At 45.1% G+C, this 21,051-nt stretch overlaps 1 protein-coding gene across 1 annotated transcript in view; it reads right to left on the reverse strand.

Moving 5' to 3' along the window:
• The window catches only part of CDYL2 (chromodomain Y like 2), a 185,297-nt gene extending 165,429 nt beyond the window's left edge, over positions 1–19,868 (reverse strand). The window contains exon 1 of the mRNA XM_065898787.1: positions 19,824–19,868. Coding sequence (XP_065754859.1) covers positions 19,824–19,847 — 24 coding nt within the window. The 5' untranslated portion in view covers positions 19,848–19,868. The remainder of the gene's footprint in view (positions 1–19,823) is intronic.
• Between the last annotated feature and the right edge of the window lie 1,183 nt (positions 19,869–21,051).

Genomic DNA, 21,051 nt, shown 5'->3' on the forward strand with positions numbered 1-21,051 from the left:
TTCAATAGTAAACACTACAGCACTACACAATCTGAGGTTGGTTGAATCCACAGATGTGGAACCACGGATATGGAAGAACCACAGAAAGAGAGGGCCAACTCTGAGTTACACGTGGATTTTCAACTGCGTGGAGGGTCAGTGCCTCTAACTGTAGCATCTTTCAAGGGTCAAATATATATATTGGACAATTTTTAAAGATAGTAAAAAAATATATATGTAAAACTTTGACATGCAAAAATAGCTAGTAAATCCTTCAATACACTTATTTTACTGTTTTTCTCTTTTCTACTTTATTAATGTTTTTCTTTTTATTTACTCTTATTCCTTCTTTATCGTTTCCCTTTATTCATTTTGTTGTTCTTTTTCTAACTTTTTGAAATGAATACTGACTTCATTCTTTTCTGTTTTTAATGTATGTGTTTAAGGTAAAAAATGTTCCTCTAAGCACCCATTGTACAGAAGTTCTATGAATATTGTTTTCATTCATGTTATTTTTTAAATATTCTGCAATTCAGGTTCTGGTTTTCCTTAAGACTAAATTAATAAAAAGTCCACTGTCCAAATTACAAGAAGTGGCCTTTACTGATGAAACCAAGAATTATTCTAGGTAATGCATTTAAAGTAGAGTGCTAAATAGACTAGATATACCCAGGAGAGAACAACCAGGAAGGTAAAGAATTGGGAAACACATCCAATAAGAGCAGGAAAAAAAATACAGTGATGCTTACTCTGGAGGAAAAAACAGCCCTAATTTCTAGTAGCCCAGACCTTTCTGGAATACTTGGAAGACTTCCACAAGCACCTTATATGCTCTAGGTGCTGGAGATACATCACTGAACCAGATGTGACCCTGCCTCCAAGAAGACAGTCCTTAAATAAGGACAAAAATAAATGACTGTTCCCTTTTCTCCACACCCACTCTTGCACCACTGGTGGGAATGTGAATTGGTTCAGCCACTTTGGAGAACAGTATGGAGGTTCCTTAAAAAACTGCAAATAGAACTACCATATGACCCAGCAATCCCACTACTGGGCATATACCCTGAGAAAACCAAAATTCAAAAAGAGTCATGCACCAAAATGTTCATTGCAGCTCTATTTACAATAGCCCGGAGATGGAAACAACCTAAGTGCCCATCATCGGAAGAATGGATAAAGAAGATGTGGCACATATATACAATGGAATATTACTCAGCTATAAAAAGAAACGAAATTGAGCTATTTGTAATGAGGTGGATAGACCTAGAGTCTGTCATACAGAGTGAAGTAAGTCAGAAAGAGAAAGACAAATACCGTATGCTAACACATATATATGGAATTTAAGAAAAAAATGTCATGAAGAACCTAGGGGTAAGACAGGAATAAAGACACAGACCTACTAGAGAATGGACTTGAGGATATGGGGAGGGGGAAGGGTAAGCTGTGACAAAGCGAGAGAGAGGCATGGACATATATACACTACCAAACGTAAGGTAGATAGCTAGTGGAAAGCAGCTGCATAGCACAGGGAGATCAGCTCGGTGCTTTGTGACTGCCTGGAGGGGTGGGATAGGGAGGGTGGGAGGGAGGGCGATGCAAGAGGGAAGAGATATGGGAACATATGTGTATGTATAACTGATTCACTTTGTTATAAAGCAGAAGTTAACACACCATAGTAAAGCAATTATACCCCAATAAAGATGTTAAAAATAAATAAATGACTGATTACAAGGACCAACGCTGTGGAGGAGAAGCACAGGATGCTCAGAGAATACATAACAGGGAGGTCTATGGTGGCCTGGGAGTCAGGGAAGGCATACTTGAATCAACTTTAGAGCTGAAAGGGGATGGAAAAGGAGACCAGGCTGGGCCAGGGGTCTCCCGGGCACAAGAAACAGCATGAGTAAAGGTCTTGAGGCAAAAAACGTTTGGATGCCTGAAAAGAGGCAGCAAGAGTGGCGCACAGAGGAGAAAAGGGAGAGCCGTCCTAGCTGAGCCTGGAAAGGCAGGCAGCTTCAGATCATGTTAAGTATTTGGAATTTCTGCCTGAGAGCAACTGGAAGCCATTGAAGACTTCAGGAAGCAAGTGACATGTTCAGAATTACCTTTTCAAACAATCACTTTAGATACAGTCTGGGAACAGAGAGTGGCAAAGAGGAAATGTTGGGAGTCCAGTTAACAGGCTATTGTTTCTTCCAGAAGGGAGAGAGGGATGGCTTGGACTAGAATGGCAGTAGGGGAAATGGAGCTACCTAGGAAATGAAACTGATAGCTCTTGGTGACTGAATTCACAGCTCTTATCAACAGGTAGAAATTGCACAAGAAGGCAGACCTTGGCTCACTATAACAAGGCATTTTCCAACAGCTAGGCCAAAATGGAAGAGGCTGCCCTTCAAGACAGAGCACCCTATTTCCTTTGAAAGTTTTCTAGGAGAAACGGGGTGATCATATGTGAAGGATGTATGTGCTGGTTGAGGAATGAGACTAGGTGACATCTAAGACATCCCAACCTCTAAGACTCTTCCCTTTTTTTTTTTTTTTCTGGCCATGCCACATAGCATGTGGGATCTTAGTTCCTCAACCAGGGATCGAACCCATGCCCCCTCCGGTGGAAGCACGGAGTCCTAACCACTGGACTGCCAGGGAAGTCCCTAAGACTCTTTTCTAAAATCAATAGAAATGTCAGGTCATCTGGACAACTCAACGTAAAACACCTAGGAAAGAAATAAATCATGTGTGTTTGTGTATGTATATGTGTTGTCTCATATCTCAGTTTTCCTATCTATTCAAACTGCGTTTCTTCTAGAAAAGTACATGGATAAATGATTGTCAGTACTTTACAGCTTGTCATGCAGATGGTGAAAAAATTGTACTACTTCTCTTTCTGGTTCTTTGCATTCAAGTATTGATATAAAGCTTCAACTTATTTGTACATATCAACTTAATTTTAATAAAGATTAGAAACATGTAGAAAACAAACCTACGGTTACCAAAGGGGAAAGAGGGGGGAGGGATAAATTAGGAGTTTGGGATTAACATATACACACTACTATATATAAAATACATAACCAACAAGGACCTACTGTATAGCACAGAGAACTATACTCAATATTTTGTAATAACCTATAAGGGAAAAGAATCTGAAAACTATATATATATATATATATATATATATATATATATATGAATCACGGTGCTATACGTCTGAAACTAACACAACATTGTAAATCAACTATACTTCAATAAAAAAATAAAAAAAGAATTGTGAATGCTCTGTTAATATATTCTTTTCAGCCAAGTATACAGACCTGTCTACTAGAATCTGGGATTATTTGCCTCACCCATGCGAAGCCTAGCTGTTTTGAGGACAAATCCATACAACCAAGGCACCATTGTCCAACAGGCACCACAGTATGTGGCAGTAAAGAAAGAGTTTCAAACACACCATCCTGCCAGTTCCAATCATGACGGGATGCAAACACCATGCCAACCAAAACAAAACCAAAACAAAACAAAACAAAAAGCATGTGGAGAAATGCACAGAGACTCATAAATGCGCTGAAAGACTGAAACGACACTGACCAAGAAATGTTACCAACTGCCCGCAAAACCAGTCTTCTCAATGCAAAAGCCTGAGTAAGGCCGAGCAGCACCAAGGCCACTGAAATTGGCTCCTGCATCATCATTGCTAGGTGGCAGAGCCATCACTATTTCTGAAGCAGCATGACTTAAAGCAGTGTTGAAAAACATCTACTCAGACAGACTCAAACGGAAGATTTCCCATCCCAATTAACTCACTTCACACGAACTCCTTCACAGGCCAACACACAGGCTGGCCTGTGTCATCCCTGTCTTGAACAATACAACATACATAATTATGTTTTCATGCTAGAAGTATGAGGAAGCAGGAAGGTTTTCCTGTTCCTTTTCTTGTTTTTGGTGTAACACCCACTGACCTATACCACCTGGGATTCTGTGTAAAGCACAGGTGCAAGAGAGTCCTAGAGCAGAAACATCACCTAGTAACAGAAGAAGGGAAGTTAGAAGGAAAACTACGGGCATCTTATAATTCACCAAGAAGTGAGAAGGAAAACTACAGGCATCTTATAAATTACCAAGAGGTGAGTGCCTCAGATGACATCGTGTAGATCTTGGTTTTACCATCTGGTGGCTGTGAGCCTCAGTTTCTGAATCGTAAAATGGGGATACCACTAGTATGAATCCCATAGGAAGAACTAAATGAGACAATGCACATGACGATTTACACAGTGTCTGGCACACTGAAAACACTCATTAAACACTATTATTACTGTTTTTACTATTATTAATAAGACTATTTTATACAAGAATCATAGGAAGTTACACTTCAAAAACCTCTTTATACATCAACCAGGATCAGAGATCAGATTTCTTCAAAAGATATACCAATTCATTAAGTCAAAAGCGAATGGGATTTGCACCAGCTTCCCAAAAAGTCAACACCATAGACATAGCCACACAAGAGTTGGAGAGTGGGGGGATAATAAAACATAGAAGTGCCTCGAGATTTCAAAGACTTTGGAATCACTGCCATGTTTGATAACCAAGACAAGAAAACAATCTGTGACAATCCTACATGGTACTAAAATATACATCAATTCTGGAGAGAAAATTAGGTCAATAATTTGAAGAAGATCCATTATGGGTTTTTTTTGTTTTTTTTTTTTTTTGCGGCACGCGGGCCTCCCACTGCTGTGGCCTCTCCCGCCGCGGAGCACAGGCTCCGGACGCGCAGGCCCAGCGGCCACGGCCCACGGGCCCAGCCGCTCCGCGGCACGCGGGATCCCCCCAGACCGAGGCACGAACCCGTGTCCCCTGCATCGGCAGGCGGACTCCCAACCACTGCGCCACCAGGGAAGCCCCGATCCATTATGTTTTTACATCCCAAAGGCAGCCATTGTGTGGTTCCTTTCCCCTTTCTATGAACTGCAAGACCCTTACCAAAGTCTGTTCCACAAACCACCATGTGTACCATATTCTCCAAAGTGAACGTGGTTTTAGGTGGCAAGGCAGACAAGTAAACACAGCAATGTAAATATCAGGACACTAAAATGCTACCCATTCACTCTAATGCCAAAGGAGCTTGGGATTCCATGAGTTGATCTGACTTCCAACAGTTCGCAAACGAGTCTGGATTTCCAGGAAAAGTTTAGATATCAAGTGCTCCCCATAATGTCAAGGCCTGTGATGTCAGTCGGTGAGGCAGGTCCTAACCCCATTCTCCATCAACAAGAGAATTAAACAAGGCTCAAGGCTGCGCCGAGCCTCACTGGCCTCCTTTACTAAGTCTTGCGTAAGAAAGCGATAATGACATCAAGATTTCCAAGGCAACTCTCCAGAGGAGTCTAGGAAGATATCATCTCTGTCTCATGGATGACACACTCAGATTTCAGTGAAGACAAACAGCCACTTTTAGCATCTCAAGCACTTGTCTCCTTCAAAAGAGTAAAAGAGTCCCTCAGTTCTGATCACCTGGTGGAAATGTTAGTGAAAGACTGAGCAGAGGCCTTCAAAACTCTCACCCAACTCCAAGATTCAATAATCCTTTGAATACAAGACTGTATTAGCTTTACTGGTAACACAAAGCCGAATGCTGTCAGTGAGTTTTGCTTATGAGAAACCAAAATAAGTGTTAATTGATCAATAAAGACATAGAAAAGAGACTCAAGACTTAGACACGCTTAGGAAAACTGAAAGATTGAAAATGACTTCAAGCTTCCTACAAAACAGACTGTAGAAATATCTGAGACAATTTCAACTTTCACGTAAATGAAAGACCTGAGCAGGTTAATTCTTTCATTAGATTGTTTTCTGAGTCTTACACTGTGCTAGGTGCTAAAGATGAAATAAGTCAGAGGGAATCCCTGCCCTCTCAAAACTTACAACCCAGTGGGAGATTCAGAGAATGAGTTAACACATTACCACCTATTAACATGAGTGCTGTGACGAGAGACGAACAGGGTTCTACAGGAGCCCAAAGAAAACCCTTGATGAGACGGGGAGGTTTTGCCAAGAGCAACATCTCAGCTGAGACCTAAAGGCTGAGCAAGAATTAAGGAAGCAAAATTGTGGCAGGGCTGGTAATGAAGAGCGCCCAGTCACTTGGGAGGGTGTGATTAAAGGACAGCACATGGAACATCAAGAACTGAGAGCAGAGCTCTCTGGATGGAATATCTGCTGTCACTGGAGAACTAGCAGAAGATGAGAAGGGGCCAAATCGCACAGAGCCTATACATCACTTAAAGATACTTCATCCGGAGAGACAGTAGTAAACTGGGGATTTTAGAAAGACCTTTGGGTTTCCCCGGTGGCGCAGTGGTTAAGAATCCGCCTACCAATGCAGGGGACACGGGTTCGAGCCCTGGTCCCAGGAAGATCCCACAGGCCGCGAAGCAACTAAGCCTGTGCGCCACAACTACTGAGCCTGCATCTAGAGCCTGCGAGCCACAACTACTGAGCCCACATGCCACAACTACTGAAGCCTGTGCACCCAGAGCCCACGCACCGCAACGAAGAGCAGCCCCCACTCGCTGCAACTAGAGGAAGCCCGCACGCAGCAATGAAGACCCAACGCAGCCAAAAAATAAATAAATAAATTTATCAAAAAAAAAAAAAAACCTTTAAAATAAAAAGAAAGACCTTTGTGAGCGCAGTATGGAGAAAAGTTGAACTAGATGCATAGATATCAGCTGAGAGGTAGCAGAGTGACTGAAGCAATGGGAGTTGTCTCCTGAATTAAAGTGGTGAGAGTGAATATGAAGAGAAAAGGACGGGCTCAAGAAATATTCAGGATGCGGCTTCAACAGAACACACACGATGACTGGGCAAAACAAAGGAGGCCATGTTTCTAGCTATGGAACAGGTGGATGGAGGTACTATTGAGGCTAGGAACAACAAAAGGAAAAGCACATCTTACATAGGTTGAACATAAGTTCAATTTTGGATATACTGAGTTTAAAGAGCCCAAGAGGGGTTAGATGGATATCATCTCCGGAGCTCAGGGGAAAAACAAAACAAAACAGGCAAAGTGTCAGGGACTTGGGCATCACCTATATAGTCACTGCAGCACAATGAGAAAACAGAAGAACCCTCGGTCAACACTATTAAGAAGCTCCAAGTTTAAGGAACAGGCAGCAGGAGATGAGGACATAAAGGCAACTGAGGAGTGGTAGAGCCCGTCAAGGACAATGTCTCAAGAATAAGGGGTGGAGACCCAACAGAAATGACGGCCTGTGAAACACCTCCCTGCGTGTGATCCTACACTGCATGCTGTATGGAGAGAGAAGGAATCACAGGCACGACCCCAACACGTGGCCCGTGTGTCAGTACTCAAGACCTGGGCTGCCCCAAGAAGCCATCAAACGACAAATGATGTCTTTGGGAGGAACCAATAACCTAAAATACAACCTAGGTGACAGACACGTATTCTGGTGGATCCAGAGCAGACAGATTCACCAATCCAACAGTGAACGGCAAGAATTGATGGTATTGGATAATGTGATACTCCACCCAGGTCCCCTTTTCAGGGTCGATGTGCCCATCCCCTCAATTCTAGGAATATCCATGCTGCTAAAGACTCACAGATGTGCCCCTCAAAGGGAACCGCCCTCCACCACAGGGAGCTGCCCTGCCCAAGAATACATTGCCCCCACTGCCGCCAAGGGGCAGCTTACCAGCAACAGCTGCCTGACTTAGGGATATGAAAGTCCAGTTCCCTGGCCTCAATATGGTACATTTCTGAAGAGCCATCCCAGCTCCCAAGCCTTCCTGAGGATCCGCTGAGACCTCAGCTGTAATCTCACTGCTGGTCTCCTTCACCATCTGTCCCATCCTGCATTCCTCACTTCCTTACAGGTGTGTCTCCCAAGAGCATCCTTCAGTAATCCCTCTGGATACAATTCTCCAGTTCAGAGCCCAGTTCTAGGCAGACCAACCTAAAAGGGATGGTGCGTATCAAACTGGGCCACAACACTGAGGCTTGAGTAGAGAGGCAGAGCTGCCCATGGCAGAGGTGGCTGCAAACTGTAGGGCGGTCTTTGTATGTGTCAGCGTGAGAGGGGCTCTGTCACATGCAGCATTTAACAGAGAAGGGCCACTCTCAATCCAGCTGTCACCCACAATGAAGGACAATGACTTGAATGCTTGAATTCACCTTCAGGGACTTTTGTTACCTAATAAACCTATATAAGATCTGATGGAAGGCAAAATGGAAACTTGAATTTCAAGGACGATCTGAAGTAATCTTCGAAAAGGGAGAGAGGAAACAATAAAGGATGCTCACTCAAGAGAAAGCCGAGGAGCATAGGTTTTGAATATTTTCAATGACTCATTCAACAAATATTTATTGAAAGATTATTACGTGCCCAACAAAGTGCCACAACTCGAGACGACAATCATGGAAGAAACAGACATGGCCCCTGCCCTCACAGAGCTTAGAATCCAGCAGAAAATTCTGGAGTTCGGGAATGGAACCCTTTTCCCCCATCAAAATGGTTCCAGGAAACCTAACACATAAAATCAGATACATGGGATAACTTCTTAGTGGAGATGTCTTCTGTAAGTATAACATGACACTTTCTTATCGCTGAGTTAACTCGTGAGGGCGATAAAACCTATTCTGATTAAGAGCAAAGTTTTTAAATGAGGTCTGAGGATGTAACTGTCTTCCTATGACAGCCTCGGCAATTTATTTCCGCATGTGGTTTGCTTGTCCATAAGAAAACAATCTCTGATTTGCTACGAAAAGCAGCTGCAAGTGGTATCAGATTTGGTTTGGTTTCATAATCTCGCCTTGCCATCTCAGGGTGTCCTTCACTCTGACTAATCCTGAAGCCTGATGTTTGTTTCATGGTTGAACCTTTAACATACAACTGCTCACATTCTTTCTCTCAAATTTAAAAGTCAGGGCAGAAGGACACAGAACTCTCAATAAACCCCACCACCACCTTGTATACAATATAAAGAGACAACGCTTTAGCCATCCAGTTATTGCCACACGCTGCTTATTATACCAGGTCTAGAACATTCACCACCGCACCACCTGAACCTTGAATGGTATTTAATGGAGTGGGGTGCATTGTGCTACAAAGCGTGTTTGCTTGCACACTTTCACGTGAGGAGATATGAACAGGCCTAAAAATTTTTAAGGACGTAGCAGACGTACAATGTTGCCAATACAGTGTATTTACTGGAAGTTCAAGTTATATGTCCAGAGATGGCAAGAAAAGCTGTATTCTGAGGTCTGCTCGCACAAAACGGTTGAGCTGGCTGCCCCTTTTAACATACTAAAAACACCGCCTTGTGTTAAAAATGTGGTATATAAGCATATGTGGGCGTTAGGTTTTTTTCACGATCCCATTCTGAACAGCAGTTTAAAAGACGTTTGTGGCTGCAGCCCCACCATCTAGCATAGTTCTAGGCACGTAGTTACCAAACAATAAATATTTGATTGGTGGATTACTGAACAGAAATAACTATTTTTAAATAAAATTCAAATCCAGCATTTATATAAGATCCATGGTTTATTAGCAAGAGCCCTTGAGATACAATTTTTAGAACACTAGACCCAAAGACGAGGAAATGAAAATCAAAGAGGAAAATTCCCTGATCACGAATCTGAGAGTAGGGTGGTGGTCCCTCGGCAGGGGAACTCCTGGTGTGGCAGAGTGTGGCCCAGGGCCCCAGTCCCGCATACATGTCCCTCCAGTGTCCACAGTGATGCTTCTGTAAGTCACTTAGAAAGCAATGTGGTAATAGATCGACGCTAGGGGGATTCCGGGAGAGACGGGATGACTGGAGTGAATGAAGAATATTTTTTATTTTTTACTATTTAACATTTTATTGATAAAAATATCTATGATTATAAACTGCATTAGGTTTTCTATTATCAAACACATGGTTAAGAGAAAGCAGGACATAAAATGACAAACTTATGGCTCTCCCAGGCTTCCCAGGAACCCGATCACAGCTTTAAATAGGCCTGCTCAACGGATGGGCATGGCACCGGAGTGACAGGACCTTTGGAGGCATCTGCTTCCACCCAGTGGCTCAGGCTAACTGGGCAATGTCACAGGGAGACAATTAGCTGGAAGGAGGGACAACAAGGCATGGATCAGGACCAAGAGGAGCTATCCCACAACCCCCATCATTCACTCAACGATCAGAGCAGAGGCTAACTCAAGGCTGGGGTCAATTTCAGACCCAGAGGAGGCCTCCCCAGGGGTCCAACACCACCTCTGCCTGCCATCCCGAGCATGGCTCCAGGGAACAACTCCAAAAGACAAAGAAATGGCAGGATTCTTGGAGCTCTGAGCTTGCCCGTCTTCACACCTACATAAATACAAGATCATGGGGCTCCCCTGGTGGCGCAGTGGTTGAGAGTCCGCCTGCCGATGCAGGGGACACGGGTTCGTGCCCCGGTCCGGGAAGATCCCACGTGCCGTGGAGCAGCTGGGCCTGTGAGCCATGGCCACTGAGCCTGCGCGTCCGGAGCCTGTGCTCCTCAACGGGAGAGGCCACAACAGTGAGGGGCCTGTGTACCACAAAAAAAAAAAAAAAAAAAAAAAAAAAACAGATGATGACACGTACCAAGAAGTATGGTATTTATGTGAAGAAGTAACAAGACTCAATCAGAAGGAGGAATTTCAAACATAGAAGAGCTCTCATTTTACAGCAGAAGCCATCAAGGTTCATAAAGACTAAAAGACAGGTCTAGCTTCACAGTGTTACCAACTGGTGGTATGTGGGCAAGTACGCTGACTGTATCAATCAGGGTTCACTCAGAGAAGCTGAACCACTAGGAAATATACATTAAGAGATCTAACAAGGAACTGGCTTATGTAGTTGTGGAACTGGCTAGGGAAGTCTAAAGTCCATAAGGCAGGTCATTAGGAAGGGAAACCTGGAACTCTTCCAGGCTGAAGATGCTATCCACAGATGGAATTTCTTCTTCTTCAGGTAAGCCTCCATTCTATTCTTAAGGCTTTTCAACTGACGGAATCAGGTCCACCCAGATTATCTAGAATAATCTCCCTTAAAGTCAACTGATTATGGACCTTAATCACATTTACAAAATAACCTCAGAGCAACACCTACTTTAGTGTTTGACTGAATAACTGACACATAAAACACCATCACATTCATTTATCAATAGCACCCCAGTGATCTCTCCTCTCAGAGACTTGCTAGTACGACCAACCCGTTAAAGAAGAACTTTATCTCCTTGTACTCAATATATCAAGACCTTTTCCTTGATTAAATTTTATTTTGAAAGGTTCTGGGTGACGATATTAAACATGCTCTACTTTTTTTCTCCAGCTAAAATTACTGAAGACGTTGGACCCAACTGTCATAGTTCAGCAGGAGAGAGGTTTGTAGAATTCATGGGAAGTCACTTCTTCTAAGAATGTAAGTCCAATAGCCCAAAGTGTATATCACAATTTTTTGTTATCCAAGTCATCCAAAGTAGCAGAGCATGTGTAGAACTAGGAGAGTGCAGATGGCTGATCCGTCCTCCCACTTCACCCCTCGATACCACACTCACTCTCTCCTCACTATCAAACTCAAGATTCTTTTTTTTAATTGAAGACTAGTTGATTTACAATGTTGTATTAGTTTCTGGTATGCAGCACAGTGAAATATTCTTTTCCAGATTCTTTTCCATATAGTTTACCAAAAGATATTGTATATAGTTCCCCGTGTTATACAGTAGGACCTTGTTGTTTATCTATTTTACATATAGTAGTGTGTATCTGCTAGTCCCAACCTCCATATTTATCCCTCCCCCACCTTTTCCTTTTGATAACCATAAGTTTGTTTTCTACGTCTGAGTCTGTTTCTGCCTTGTCAATAAGTTCATTTGTACCACTTTTTTAGATTACACATATAAGCAATATCATATGATATGTCTTCCTCTGTCTGACTTACTTCACTTAGTATGATAATCTCTAGGTCCATCCACATTGCTGCAAATGGCATTATTTCGTTCTTTTTTATGGCTGTCACACTCAAGAGTCTTGAAAGTGTTAACCGTGTAAGATGTCTCTACATCCACATTCCACACACACACACACACACACACCGTCACTGTCACACTGCAATCCAGCCCTCCCACCAGCACACTCTATGGAATATATCCCTTAAGGTTACCAATGACTTACTGGTTATTACACCCAAAGGACCCTGTTGACCCTTCTTTCATGAAATGCATTTTTCCACTGCCTTCCATAACAGCAAAGCCTCTTGCTTTTCCTTCTACCTCTCTTGCTATTCCTTGTAAATCTGATCTTCTTTCTCTTCTTCCATCCTGTAAATGTCCACTTTCTCCAGTCCTCCTCCATTGGACCCTCCTCGTGTTTATACCCTGTCCTTTGGCTTTCATTATAATCTATACACTAATGATTTCCAATCTCTATCTCCATGACAGATAATGCTTTTGAGTCTCAGGCTCACATGACCTACTGCTATGAACATCTATACCTGGATGTCCCACAAACACTCTGAACTCATTGTCCTTTCCACCGTCCCCACTTCCTCCACTCAATGCTTCTCCCTCGGGTCTCTACCTCCATGACTGGTCCCACCATCCACCTAATGGACCAAAACAGAAACCACGAAGTTATCCCACAACTCCTGCCTTTCCCTCAACACCTTCATACTGTCAGTCAAGTCTTACTTGAGCAGGGAAGAGGAGAGCACAGCTGAAAATCATATTCTCCAGCCTCCTTTGCAGCTAGGTGTGACCATATAACTATTCAGGCCAATGAGATGAAAGCAGGATTGCATGGAACTTCCAGCAGCTGCTTATAGAGGATGACTCAACTTTTGCCCCTCCCTCCCTCCTGTTTCCTCCAAGCTCTTACACAAAAGATGGCTAGAGCTCCATGGCCAACTTAGATCAAGCAGTGACCTTAAGGGTAGAAGCCACAGCTGAAGATGAAAGAGACAGAAGGAGCCTGATACCCTGAGAAGTTCATGGAGCATCACACTAACCCTGGACTGCCTAACTCCAAGTTTATTTCGTGTAAGAAAATAAACCTTGTTTAAGCCACTGTTACTGTACATTTTCTATAATAAGCAGCCAGACAAAATCCTGACTGATATACCAAATTATGTTGATTCTTTTTAAATCTTTCAATTCCAACCATTTCTCTCCATCTCTACTACCACTCTTTTGGTTCAAGTCGCCAATGTCAGTTGTTTCAATTACTGAAAGAGCATATTAACGGGTCACCATACTTGTAGTCTTCCTCCAGACTAATCCACTGTCCATTTCTGAGGGGCAATATAAGATTATGTATCAACGGTGTTAAAAATGTTAGCATTCTTCAACCTAGAAATTTCACTTCTCAGAATTTATCCTCAGGAAAATAATAAGATAGGAAGACAAATAATTATGTTCATGGAGGTTAATAACAGCAATATTTATATGGTTTCTAAATGGAAAAAAATCTAGATGTCCAACAACAGGGGATCAGTTATACACAAAATAGTGCATCTATTCAAGTGAAAATTGGCCTGTCATTAAAAATCCCGATATAGAGTAATATTTTAAGATAGAAGGAAATGTTCATTTTATATATATGTATGTATACATATATAAAAAAGGGTTATAAAACAATATGTACCCTATGTTCCAATTTGATATTTTAATTACATAAATACGTACAGAAAGTAATTTCACTCTTATATTTGTATGTACACCAAGAAAGCTATCATTTTAATTCAGATATCACATTAGTATTTAATAAACATCAAGTATATGCTAAATGTATAATAATAGTTATCTTAGGTATTATAATTTTTTTCTTTATGCTTGTAGTTTTCCAAGATGCAACAATAAATATAAACTGCTTTCAAAAACAGAAAAGATAAATATTCTCAATAAGTCCTGCAAACCTGATCATGCTCATTTCCTAGTTCAAAGTTCTCCACAGTCATCACTTCCTCTGGAAAGCCTTCTCTCATTCCCCCAAGGCTGGTCCTCCCATGGTCTTAGAGAACCCCATCTTGCCCTGTACTAACACTCTTCCCACAGCATGGCAAACTGCCTACTTTCTTAACTATGTCTTGTGCTAGACCATAGGTCCAGGGAGCACAATCTCATGTTTCCCTAGTATAGCGCCTGGGATATATTTGGTGTTCTATTTATGTGAAATGAGCAAATGAATGATGGTGTTATGAATTCAGCCACATCTACACCTCTCGTCACCATCCAAGAGATGCCGAAAAGGACCCACATCTTTGGAAGCTAAATGTGTCTCCAATACTTAAGATCTTTGCTAATTACCATGCCTGAACCATCCCTTATCAACTGATCAGGCTGCAAGAAGCCTCCTTTATATAAACTCCTTTCAAGGACAGTTTAAGCCCCTGAAGAAATGATCTTATGTGATGAGGAATGACTTCACATAAAAGTCTATACTACTTGAAAACGAGCTGATATCTACACACATGGGATCACTTCAAATAACTTTCAAAAGCTGGGAGAATCATACACCCATCCAATGTTCCTCAGGTGCCTACCATGTGCCAAGAAATCGATTCAACTAATCCGATATATCTTCTTTGATGATATTTGCCTCTGCAAATACTGGTACAGAGATTCAAGAAGTTCTACCACTGACCATTTGTTCTGTGACTACACGTTTCACCTCAGGTACGCGTGGTAAGTAGGAGAATATGCCAATGTAACAAGTTGTGTTGATTCTTATGTGATTTTCATCGTTTGTTAATATTTTTAAGCAATCGTAGGAAAGAGCTCTCACAAGGAAAGAGAAAGACAAAGATGTTTGAAGACCTTAGAACAAAGCTGGAAACGCACTCAAGTGCCTTCCTTTAATATGAGTAGGGGCCGACCGTGGCATCAAGCACTACTACCTTTCCACCATCTTAACTTGCCTAGCAATGCTGCAAATTACAGATGAAGAAGCTACAGAAAGATTTCTCTCTATACAGATGAATGCAGAGGGCTATGCTCTGGGCCAGATTTAATTTCAGTGAAAATGGTCTCTATTAGAAGAGAATGACATCTGTGATCTACAGAGAGAAGAAAGAAGCACAAGCCCAATTTGAAGGCTGTAAAGGATGGACTGACCTGGGGAGGGCAAACCCCAGCCTGGTGGAGATTTAACTGACCTGTATTTTTATTAGATTTGGTTTTGGTTTTGTTCCTGGTTACGAAGTTCCAAATGTTTTCAGCAGTCAGCCTCAATCCTGTTTTTCCCATAAGCCTGTTATTTTCAGTGCGTGATTTTGCAGGACGCAGGGTGCGTACGTAGTGCTATAGCGGAGACACCAGTGTTCATCACTGCAGCAGCATGGATTTTTTTTTTTAACGTCTTTATTGGCGTATTATTGCTTTACAATGTAGTGTTAGTTTCTGCTTTATAACAAAGTGAATCAGTTATACATATGTTCCCATAACTCTTCCCTCTTGCGTCTCCCTCCCTCCCACCCCTCTAGGTGGTCACAAACCACCTAGCTGATCTGCCTGTGCTAGTAGCATCGATTTTTAACTAGAGTAAATTTCTTTCAACAAAACTAAAATCCCATTGTTATTTATTTTATTTGGAATGAAATGAAAGCAGTATTTTTTAATATATGTACCCATTATTATGCACGTATTATATAAACATATATATTATATACATATGATATAAACACATACGTATTTATTAGATATGGATACATGCATGTATATCAATCCCCCCCCCAAAAAAAAAACACATGGCACATTTGATCCTTTTAAGATAGAACTTTGGAAAATATAAATCAACAGAATGTTGACAAACATCAGGAACTGACACTGCTAAGTCCATCTCGATAAATTTCAACTTGGCCACTACTGACCTTCTCTATAGACATACAGCATTCTCTTTGAACATTTTTTCCAACAAAGTGGAGACCTCCTCCATAATGTCAGCTAATCACACGGGAGAGAGTATAAAATACCACCCAACAGCGACGGGGAAAGCCACAGGGTTGAAGCTTACATGCATTCAATGAACGCATCTTTTAGTGAATAACCGTCTAGCTCTCTGGAAGGCGACTCAGTCAAACTTCCTTTCAGAGAGAACTGAGAGCCACCCCTACACATGGTATTACCACCACGGAGAGACCACAAGCCAGAGAAGAAAAGAGAACAGAGAGTAGCGCTCAACACAAGCATAACAAGGTCAGCCAAGGTTCTTTACCTATACTTAAGTCAGTCTTCCATTCAGTGATTCAGTGAACAAGCATTTGAATGTGCAAGGACACAGAGATGGACAAGACAACTGGGCTCCTTATTCCACTGATTATGTCTTCCTGACATCCAAGCATCTTAGCGAATGTTCACGAGCATCCTGGGGCTACAAACTCTAATGCCTACGGGAGCCAGATAAGTAATTTACGAGTGAAGCAGAAAGGGTACCTGGTACGAGGGCGCACTGGGACAATTATACACTAGACATCACATGCCCCATCTAAAAGCATTCAAATCCAATTCTCTTATCTACCATCAAGGTGAGGCAAAACACACAGATAGCCTAGACGTGGCTCACAGATTACCATTTTATGACTCTTACGTTTAGCAAAATGTAGACCAGAGCATCTGGATAAGGAATTTCATTTTGCATCCAGATTATCTGATTTTAAAATACTCAACCCATATTTAAGATCACCTTCCTATAGGTGATGGCTATAACATACCGGACGATGATGAGAACTCTGCTATAAGAGAAATAATCTATCAAGAACCGAAATTTTGGAAACTGAGCTTGATTCCATATTTCTTCATTATGACTGAAGACTGCCATTAAATAAACAAAGTTTTCATTTGTTGGTGTCTTTAAAATTAGCACCTATTCCTTAAAAGATGCTACTCAGGGAAGGTTTACTCTTTCCAATTTCACTGTCTGAAGCACCAAAGAGAAGTTGAAGAATCTCTACAATCCAAATCACATCTTCACCATAAAAGGTCAAGGACAGTGTCAGCAGACACACAGGTGAAATAAATCAATTACAAATGTAATAGTTCTTGCCCACTCAAAATGTGGGTTCTTGGTCAGAGGTTACAAGAAGCCATTTTATATACCCTTGAGTATAATATTTAATTAAAGTAATATGATAATTGAGAATGGTGTCAGTTTTCCTCTTTTTTTTTTCTTTAAAGGTCAACCAATGTACTGGATATTCCAAGATTTGTCCTTAAATCAACATCCTATTTTTTACACACACAACAGTTTTACAGTTACAAATATACATGCTAATGGACAGTTAGCACATCTTGTTTTTAAAGCTAAATTTGGTCAACAAATTAAATTCCTCAGTATGTGTTATGTAATGTAGACACAGGCTATAAAAATGTTGACATTGGTTATATATTCATAATGCAATTTAGCCGTTTTAGTAATGACTGTGCAAATAATCAGCCACAGGAAAACTATTTTACATCTAGTACAATTACCTACTATCACAGAAGTAATTAGTATTATTGTCTTGTTTACTGAACTTCAATAAGAACTCAGTGAGGTGCTAAGATACTTACAAGGCAGGTGTGAAAACTCCCCTCTTAAAAGACTCATCTGGCAACTATAATTACCCATGTTAAGGAGGGCATTTCAGATGATCATTAAACAAGAAATTATCCCCAGAAGGTTCATAAGTTCCAAACTTTAAATGGAGAAATACTGACAGCTCCTAACATGTCCTCTTAATTCCCTCTTGATGCAGCTTTTCACCAGGCAAGGTCAGCAGCTCTAAGATGACTCAAGATCAATGGGTAGAAAAATCCATACTCCCAGCGAGATGAGCTTTGCCCCTGAACAATATCTACTTTTGGCCAATGCCCTAATAGTGCTGGTTATACTTCGGGAAGCTCAATCAAACATCCCATTTTACTGTGCTTCAACTTTCTTGGTTTCAGAAATTGCTCCACCATCTTAAAATAGGCAAAAGTGCTTGGATGACCCATTGGGCACAACCTGCCAAAGTTCTTCACCAGGTCTCTACCCAACTTCATCTTCTCTGTCAGCACAGGGATGAGGAAGGCAGTAGGGTAGAGAAGAGGTCTACCTGAATCATTCTTTCAAGGAACCCAGGAACATGTTAGCTGGATGGTTCAGCCCCAGCAAATATCATGGGGTTTCAGTCAGTATGTTCACCAGCGCGGTGCTCATCTGAATGCTTGACTGGGGCTGGAGGTTCTGCTTCCAAGGTGGCTCACAAACACAAGCTTGTTAAGCTAGTGCTGGTTGTTGGCAGGAGGTCTCAACTCCTCGCCACATGGACCTCTCCATAGGACTGGAGTGTCCTCTCATGACACCCGAGCCCACTAGTGGTCCATGACTGTGCCGCACCAAATCCAGAATCATCCAAAAGACCTTGGACGCACAGGAAGCTGAGATGCTACCTTGCCTGTTCTCCACTCTTCCTCTCTCACACCCGCCAGCAAATCCACCACCTGAAAAAGCTTCAGCTGTCCAGAAAGCCCAGAGGAAAAACTTCACTGTGGGTGAATCACCCCTGTGGTCTCCTACCCAGAAGGCTAATTCCACCCCTTGGGGTGCTCATCTCAATTTAACCAAAAGCCTTGAGAACCAGGGCTAGTGTTAATCGATTTAAGCACAGGGGAGTCCAGGTCCAGGCTGAACTCTGACTTGCTTCTTGGAGTGATCGATCAGCAGGCCTTCCGGATGAAGATGGCAGGTCTCTTAGCTTCCTTATCCTGAACCTTCTCTTGGGGCCAACAGCTCTTTTGGGCATTTTCCCCAGGGAAAGGGGGTTGCTTCTTGTTTTGTCCACTTGTCGGGAATCCAAAAGCAGTAACTGTTGTATCCAGAGCTAGTAAAACCTAGCTCCCAGAGACCATGGCTATTTCTCCACTGTTTCAAAGATGCCAGACTAATGTCTTCCTTGAGCACTTCTGAGACGCTTTCAAAGTATCCGATGCTGGCCACTAACCTGTGTGGACCTGGAGACAGGTATCCACCGAGGGTGACGTAGAGCGTTGGAAGCTGGGCTCACATCCCATGTCATCTAGCAACGTGCTACCACCCACCTCCGCCTTCCATGTGCTCTTCATTCCACCGAAGGCCCTCTACAGCGCCCCCTCTCGCCCCCAGTGAGCACGACACCCGCAAGGACCGCCCCCACGCCCCAGCCCCGAGCCCGTGGCGGGGGCAGCAGGTGGGAGGAGGGGGGAGGTGGCCTGGTGGCCCCGGGGAGCGATTTGGCGGGTGCCTCCCGAACTCCCCACCCGGCCGCCCCCTCCGCGGCCGCCCCCGCAGGACCCCGCCTCGGCCCGGCCGGGCTCCGCTCCGTCGGCCCGCCCCCATCCCCTCCCGCGCCCCCGGCCCAGCCCGGGGCGCGCACCCCCGGCCCCGCACCCCCGCCGGCCGCCGCGCGGCCCCCCCCCCGCATTCCCGGCACGTCCGGCGCCGACTTTTACCTGTACTTTCTGCACTCGAGGCGGCTCGTCGGGCGAGAAACACCTCCCCGGGACCGCTACCTCCCCCGCCCCGGCTCCGCCCGGCTTCCTCCTTCCCCTCCAAGGCCGCAAAGTAGATGGAGTAAGAGAGTGTGTGTGCGAGAGAAAGAGAAAGAGGGAGCGGGCGCGGGCGCCGCGGGAGGGCGGGCGGGCGGCGGGCGGGAGGCGCGCCCGGCCCCCGCCGCCCTCCGGCCGCCGCCGCCGCCGCCGCCGCCGCGGGCTCGGCAACTCCGGCTCGCGCCTGGCCCCGGCCCCGGCCCGGTCCCCGCCGCCCGCCGTCCGCCCGCCGCCCGCCGCCCGCGGGCTGGGGCCGGCCCGCGCACCCACGTCCCCGTACCTCGTAAAGGTCCCCAGAAGCCATGCCAGGCTGCGGAACTTGGCTCGCCGGGTGTGCGCGTCTGCTCGCTCGCGCCCTCCGTGCGTGTGCGCGAGGGGGGCAGTGTGCGCGTGTGTGTGTGCGCGCGTGTGTGTGTGTGAGTGTGTGTGTGGTGTGTTGAGTAAACTGTGTTTTTGCAGAATGACAGGCTTGGGGGCTGCCTATGCGCAGAATCAGAGCGGGCGGCGGCGGGGCTGGCGTAACCGGCGGCGGCGGCGGCGGCGGCGGCGGCACGAGCGCGGGCAGCAGCGACGGCCGCGCAGCGCGCCCGGGAGGCACAGACGCGGCCCGAGCGCTGCGGCCCCCACGACCCGGCGACCCGGCGGCGGTGGCTGCGGCGGGCAACGGCTCGCCCCGGCGCCGCCTGCAGGAAGCCGCCCCGCGCCCGCCGCCGGCCCGGACGCTGCTGCCACTGGGCGAGTCCCCGCCCCCCGGGAGCCCGGCCCGGCCCCCCGGGCGGGGGGGGCGGGGGCGGCTGCCCGGCCGCGCCCCAGGGGACCAGTCCGGGAGCCGGGGAGCGCCGGGGCCCGCCCCACCGCCCCGGGCCAGCCCCGGAGGCGGCCGGCGGGGCCCCCCGCGGGTGGCGGGCCAGGTACCCGCCGGGCGCACCCGGCCCCGGCTGCGAAGGGGCGACCAGAGGCAGGTAGAGGGCTTCGGGGCGCGGCGGGGAAGGGGCCGCCGGCAGGCTCGGCAAACCCGGGGGCCTCCCCTCTCGCCCCCAACCCCCACGAGGGAGTGGGCGCCGCCCGGGGAGACGCGGCCCCTCCCCAGCTGCATAGCCCCTCCCTCCAGTCTGGTTAGTGAGATGTGGAGGCCACAGCAGGAGGGACGCAATGGCCCATCCAGAGGCGCCCAAGAGAGCCAGTACTGCACCCCGGTCAACCCTGGAAAGTCTTTAGAGCCGGGCGTGGCCTTCCCTCAACCACCCCCAGCCCCCATTCATTCACTCGTCCATTATTCAACAAACATCTTCCAATGTCTACCCAACTGCACCGTGTCCCTGGTAGGCACGACGGGGACCCTGCCCACAAGGGAGTTTGAATCCAAGTGGAGAGATGAACCACGCGCATGTGAGGCGGATTCAATCGCTCAGCCAAAAGGAGCTCCTACTATGTGATAGGCTCCAGAGCTGTAGGGACTCTGAAATCCAAATGAGTTCTTAAGTTATCTCTTCCTACTTCACTGTGGA

Source organism: Phocoena phocoena, chromosome 20 (assembly GCF_963924675.1).
Source record: "Phocoena phocoena chromosome 20, mPhoPho1.1, whole genome shotgun sequence".
Lineage (NCBI taxonomy): Eukaryota > Metazoa > Chordata > Mammalia > Artiodactyla > Phocoenidae > Phocoena > Phocoena phocoena.